A 6,875-nucleotide genomic window follows, 5' to 3' on the forward strand; every position below is an offset into this window, starting at 1 on the left:
GGCTATTGTTATTGTTAGGCTAATGCTATGTTAATGCTAATGCTTGGCTATGCTAAAGCAATGTTAATGCTAGGTTACGGCTAATGTTAGGCTGATGATAATGCTAAGCTATTGCGAGGTTATTGCTTAGTTAATGGTATTGCTAGGCTAATGCATTTTCTTCAGGGAATGCAAATATTCTAGTTATTAGTGAGGATGCATGTAAATGCGTCCTTAATATTTATAATCAGTGAATATTTATTCAATCCGTAGATCCGAGGATGTTCCCCAATATTTCCGTCAGCGCAGCGGCAGCCTGGAGTCTCAGTCTCAGTTCGTGAGCGATGCCCAGCCCTCTGTGGGCGTGTTCCCCGTTTCCCCCGCCCGGCGCAGCAACAGCACCGAGGTCCTGGACGATGGTTCTTCTTACACCAGCCAATCCAGCGTAGAATACAGCGGCCCCGGCAACCACACACACAGACGCAGAGCCCGTGGCCGCCACAGGAAGGACTTGTACGCCAACACAGGTAGCATGCCCAACTTGGCTCAGCCAGACACCCGTTGCTATGCCAACCAGCCACGAAGTCGTCCCACCACGACGGCCTACTACATCACTGGCTACCCCACCTATGCGCAGCCGGAGCTTTACGTGTACGATAACGAGTCGGAGGGACGCTACAACGTCAATCCCTGCTTCTACCCTGCCCCACCTGCCTACAACAGCCAGAACATGTACAGCCACTACGGCAACGACGAGATGGACGGGAGGATGCAGAATCCGTACGCCACAATGCGGCCACCAAGGACTCGCCCACTGCCACGCAGCAATGAGCAGGTTGGCAAAGACATGCAGAAGGCTCTGGTTGCTGAACATCTGAAAGGATGGTACCACCGCAATGCTCCACAGAGACAGACGGCCTACAGCTATGAGTACGAGCGCGGCTCCCAGCAGAACCTGGGCTATCAGACGCTGCCTGTACCCTACAGCAACAACAACAGAAACATGTCTTCCTACTCATCAGGTAGGAGGACACTGGGGGTCCCGTTAGACCCTGTGATTGGAGGACGTGTGATTTGTTTAATGAGCAGTTTCATCTCGTTTCTCTCCCAGGTTCCTCGATGTCTTCTGCTGCAAACTGGCACAGTCACATAAGCAGCAGCAGCGCCATGTCGGAGTATGACATGCCCATGCACGCACCACAGTCTTACTGCTATAGCAGCGCTCCATACAGCCAATCATCACACAGCAGGTGAGACAAAGGACTTGGCCTCAGTTCTTCCCTTTCTTTAATAAGCCACTCCCTGATCCTCCTGATCTCCACAGCTATACAGACATTTTTCATTACTTAGAACAGACGGCTGTATTTTTAAGTTGCTTTTTAATTTTATTACAAAATTCACGCTGCCACTAATACCGTTTCTCCAACTTTTCCCAAACTTACAACCACTGTCATTGCCAATTTTAAAGCTGTTTCAGTCGACAGTGCAGTTTAGCAGTTTTAATGGAGGATCTGTATTTCTTCCTATGAGCATCTGATTGGTTATGCTCTTGTTTCATGGGGAACTGCTCTTTTGTAGATGTGGCATCACGAGGGCTGGGCGATTTGAACCAAAACTCATACCTTGATATTTTTTCTCAAAATGGCGATATACTATATAAATATCAATATTTTAAACTCAATAAAGTCTTGCCAAAAAGAAAATTCTGAGTTAAATTTGCTGTTCTGAGAAGTAGCTAAAGCAGCAACTCCTAAAACGAGTGTTTTGATACAAAATAAGCTATGAAATGAAAAATATATAATTATGGTGATATTTAAATTTTCTATATCGCCAAAATAGAAATCTTGATATATCTTGAATCTCGATATATTGCCCAGCCCTAGGCATCGCCCAGGTTTCTAAGGGCTCCTGGTACAGTCCTGATACTGATACTCAGAGAGGCTGCACCTTTTCCCCTTCTAGCTCTTCCCCCACCACCACACTTCCATCCTCCTCCTCCTCCTCCTCCTCTTCCTTCTTCTCGTCCCCGCGCTGTCGGGTCAGGCAGGTGCCCACCAGCCCCTCCCAGCCTCACTCCTGCAGAGGGCACAGGCTCAGTAGAGGGTCTTTTGCTGACTGTAGCTCATAGTAAGTAAACAGTGTGGCCTGAGCCTCTGATGTGTTTGCTAGTCTGCTTGTTGTTGATTTTTGTTTTTTTTTTAAATGATTGATTGCACTTTGAAATGTCCGAGTGATTGATCATTGTCATGGTTACTGCATGGCCTTTGATAAGAAAGATCAAAGCACTCTCATCCTGCCTCCTTCCTGCAGTTATCCATTGGCTGTGTCTTCCTGCAGCGCACTTTGACCTCTCACGTGTCTTTTCTGTGTTTGTCGGCTTGCTCCTGCTCTCATGGACCACGCAGAGGTTCCATGCCCAAGTTCTACCTTTCACCTATGACCTTTGACCCCCCCGTCCTCTCATGCGCAGATGCCCCACAGAGTTTGATGAGATGGCGTGCCCTGCAGGGCCTTTAGAGAGGTGTGGCGCTGTTGCCTATGCTACTGACCAGCGAAATTAGGCCCCTCCCCTTCCAATTATCACAGAAGAAGAAAGGGTGAGAAAAGAGTGGTAAAAGCTTCCCTAACATAGTCATCATGGTGACGGTGACGCGACTGACACAAAAGCACCCAATCATTTCAGAGCACTTCTGATGATTTATGTTGAAGTTCTTACTCTGGTGTTATGTGCTGGTGGGGGGAACTAACGTGGCGATGTGACTTCTACATCAGGCTGTTGTTTAAAGCGGATGCCCCCCGATAAGTTTTTATCAGATCAAATCATGTTCAGATTAATAAATTGACCACATTTACTCCAAAAAAAGGAAAAATGGTCAAAATTGCAGTTTCAAAGTTTCTCCCTTGTAAACAGTTCGTTGAGCATTGCATTGTGGGATGTAGAGTAATTTTGTAGACAAAATAGTTTTATCATGGTGACTGTGACTAATTCAAAAATACACATGAATGAAAACTACCGTATATTAAAATATATGGATATTTATGTTGACAAATATATGGAGGTGGATTTGTGTCTTTATTATTTAATCAAAAAAAAAACGTTTCAATAAAAAACTATTTTCAATTTTGAAAAAACATTTTCACTCAGAGAAAAAAAATGTTCAAATGCAACTATTTGAATCTTAAATATTTTTTTTGCATGTGTACACTTTTTCTTTGATTGAAAATATAAATGTTTGATTAAATAATAAAGACACAAATCTACCTCCATACTAACATAAACAAAACTGTAATTTCATTTCATGGAATGAAATGCCGTGATCATTTGTTCATACACAGATCACATCAGATCTGTCTGTGTGTATTTACAAATATTAATACCATCCCATATCAGGTCAATCAATGTAATCTTTTAAAAAAAAATGCATAAATATTTATGCTTCATATTTGTAATGGATTTAGTCAACTAAAATTTGAATGTCATTTATTTGACTAAAACTATAGACTATAACTGAAATAGTCCTGATGACTATATTTTGACTAAAACTAAGCAGCATTTTAGTCAAAAGACTGACTAAAACTAAGAGAAACAAACTCGAAGAAAAATGGTGACAGAAGTAAATCTTTAAGCGAAAAAATAAGAAATATCAATGAGAATGATGTAAAAACACTTTCATGCATCTGTTTACTGGACTCCACATCCCAGAATGCAATGCGCAAAAACTTCAACAAATGCAGTGTTTAGGCAGGAGATGAAAACAAACTTTAAGTGGCAATTTTGACCTTTTTGTTTCTTTTTGGAGTAAATGATGTTCGATTCATTGATCTGAGGCTTGCACTATGATTTTATCTGATAAATAATTATCGTGGGTAGCCGCATTAATGGCTGTGTGTGTGTGTGTGTGTGTGCGTGTTTTATTGAGGGGAATCCTTGACCCTGGGTTTGAAGTGAACAGCATCATCAAACACTTGTGTTCTTGACGTTACTTTATGGTTTGGTCGACCCCTCATCAGTGAGCTACAGCCCAGGGCCAACGCATTCACGAGCAGTCGTTTTCAAAGTGTGATCTTAACCTAACGCGTTTATAAAATCTTGTGTTTTCATTCTAGATCCTACATTGATGTCAGCCAAATAGACTCTCACATCAGCCAAATGGACCCGCACATCAGCAATGAAATCCACCACATGGACCCAAAAGACAAGATATACTGGCACGAAGACTCCAAACCAGGAACGATAGTATAGCTGCGTGACCTTCGACCCCCCACAGGTCCTCACTGTGCCTTAGACTGTAAACACCTGCTCTGGTTTAAAGGGAACCTAAGGAGGAAGAAGCAAAAAGGAACTACGTACTCTTCTGATGAGTTCTCTGCTGCCAAAGTGACACTTAGATCACCACACCGCACCACAGGAGCATCTGCACGCCAGTAGTGCACGTATCTGAGGTGGGTGTAACTGAGACTCAACCTGAGCCTGAACACAGACTGTGATGTTGAGCCAAAGTGAAAAAGGCGTGAGGACAACGTCAGGACTGTCTCTTTAAGAGGATACTGAGCAGGGACGAACAAGAAAACAAGATGTGTATATTATTTTTTACACGTTTCAACACTGTACCTATGAAGGATTAAGGGGTACCTGTAGTGAAAATGTATATAACAAAAAATGTGTTTAATGTCATACCAATATACCAAATACAGTATGTACAGCACCTTTTTAGCAAAAAAAAAAAAACACATTAAAAGGACTTTTTAGAAAGATTTTATACCTTGGGGCATAAACTATGGAGAGTCTCAATTTTGGACAGGATATAATGCCATTTTGTTGATTCCTGTTGGCTGTTGCTAAGCAACAGTGTTGAAAACAATGAATCTTGCTGGAACTATTACATACAAGTGAAACTTCAAAGGAACCATCAAAGGCGAGCAGCAGAACTCCTGATGAAGACTGGCAGTTGACAGTAGAAACATGTTTGAATAAACCTCAACTTAACATACCTTTAAAAAAAAAAAAAAAAGTCTAAATGGATCTTGCTGAAACTAAACAGTGTTCCATTGGTCTCCAGTTTTTTAAACAATGGCAGTATAAAGAGTATAAAGACAATGGTTGCTATAACATCAAGAGAAGAACTCCAAAGAAACATTTCTTTTGTGTCTCTAAGCCAAATAACGACGCTAAGTCAAAGTTATCAAGACGTTGGCCTCATAATATAATATGGATACGGTATACACACGAATAACGGTGATATGCAAGGAACGCTTCAAGCCAAGCTGCTCTGAGTGGGATCTACGGGTTAAGCTAACGGGCTAAGCTAATGGGCACGAAGCCAAAGTTACGTCTGAAACCAGATGCGGTTGCGACAGAATTCCTTCACAGAAAGTCGCTCAATGCAGCTTGTAAACGTACTTGTTCACTTTCTGCTTTCTGGGGATACTACGGGTGGCTGTTTTAGCACTAACCGCACCCCCACCAGATTGTTCCCTCTTATTTCCTTGTTGCTAGATTATGAGCTGTTACCTGTTTGTTAGCGCGCCATCAGCTGCTGATCCCCGGCGCATCCTCCCGTCCATGAACAGATTTCCTTTCATGCAGCTTTCAACATAGTTGCTTGCCATGTTTGTGCACTTCCAACACCTAACTATTCAGCCATGGCTCGTTTCTGCTGGTAACAACAGCTCTGTCTGTTAGACTAATTCTATATGCTGAGTCGGCACAGGTAGTTGGTGAGAAAGGTGATATTTAATCCTCTGCTAACATCCAACCTATGCACTTTATCACTGTAGGAGAGGTTACACACTGCTGCTTAGCGTGGAGAGCTAACAGAAAAACTACACTTCCCACAATGTAAATAGACCTGTTATGCCTCTACCTCCCACAATGCACCATTTACTTAAAGCAACAGGCCAGGCCGATCAAGGAAAGTACATCATATCCTGTCTAAAATGTCGGCTCTCCATAGTTAAAGCCAAAAGATATAAAATCCTTGTAAAAGGCCTTTTTAATGTGTGTTTTTTTTTTTTTTTTGTTTGTTTATTTTTGTTTATTGGTAATACATTAAATAAATGTTTTGCTATACACATTTTCACTGCAGGTACCCTTTAAATACACACTGTATCAATATGAAGACATGAACTCATTTAAAATGAGTTTCTAAAAAAGAAGATGCTGGAAAATTCTGCAACTGCTACATCACACTTTCTAACAGTTGTGCTTCCAGATGTTCTTTCTGAGTCCTGATACCAAGTATTAAGTCTCACACACTATCAGTACTTACTTACAATCTAACCAAGCCAATTTGAGTATTACTCATCGTTGTCTCATTTTAAGATGATTGCCACTGCAGGATTGACCAAGCATCCAGGTTTGGTATTTTATTTTGAAACATTTAGTTCCTTCCATGCTGGAAATCATGGACCGGTGCTCCCATCTTTGTCTGTACATGTGGGTTTTGTAAATATATTGATTCTGTCCCTGTTTTTGGGCATTTTTCTATGTATTTGAAAAGCATGTAATATATAGTAAACAATTCTTCTTGTTTAGCTGGATCTTTGTGATTTGTGTCATTTGCAATTGTTGGGATTAGAAAAGTCATCCTTTGAGTTCAGAGTTTTAAATCAATCCATCACAATAGGACAGAGGTTCACAAATATTGGGGGGTGTGCACAAGAACGGTTGTGCTGAATAATAAACATACACTCAGAGGACTTCATTTTTACTGTTCTAAAATATGGGATTGCACATTTTAATTTTGAAGAATAATCTGAATTTTTACCTTTTTAAGTAAAGGTAATTTTTTATATCTTACCCTTCCTTAGGGAGGGCTGGTAATGGTCACAATTATGCAATAAAATAAATTAATTTATTTAATTACAGAACATGCATTGCTGTCTTAAAAAAGATT

At 41.1% G+C, this 6,875-nt stretch overlaps 1 protein-coding gene across 8 annotated transcripts in view; it reads left to right on the forward strand.

Annotated features, from left to right (window-relative positions):
- The window catches only part of frmd4ba (FERM domain containing 4Ba), an 87,183-nt gene extending 80,666 nt beyond the window's left edge, over positions 1-6,517 (forward strand). For 4 of the 8 annotated variants that reach the window (XM_028446601.1, XM_028446602.1, XM_028446598.1 and 1 more), the window contains 4 exons: positions 253-1,001; positions 1,091-1,229; positions 1,942-2,106; positions 4,087-4,217. In XM_028446601.1, the coding sequence (XP_028302402.1) occupies positions 253-1,001; positions 1,091-1,229; positions 1,942-2,106; position 4,087 (1,054 nt within the window). In that variant the 3' untranslated portion in view covers positions 4,088-4,217. Of the gene's footprint in view, positions 1-252; positions 1,002-1,090; positions 1,230-1,941; positions 2,107-2,384; positions 2,401-2,449; positions 2,577-4,086 lie in introns of those variants that run through there. The other 4 variants (XM_028446600.1, XM_028446595.1, XM_028446596.1 and 1 more) reach the window with 4 other exon arrangements.
- The last annotated feature ends 358 nt before the right edge of the window (positions 6,518-6,875 follow it).

Source organism: Gouania willdenowi, chromosome 5, assembly GCF_900634775.1.
Source record: "Gouania willdenowi chromosome 5, fGouWil2.1, whole genome shotgun sequence".
Lineage (NCBI taxonomy): Eukaryota > Metazoa > Chordata > Actinopteri > Blenniiformes > Gobiesocidae > Gouania > Gouania willdenowi.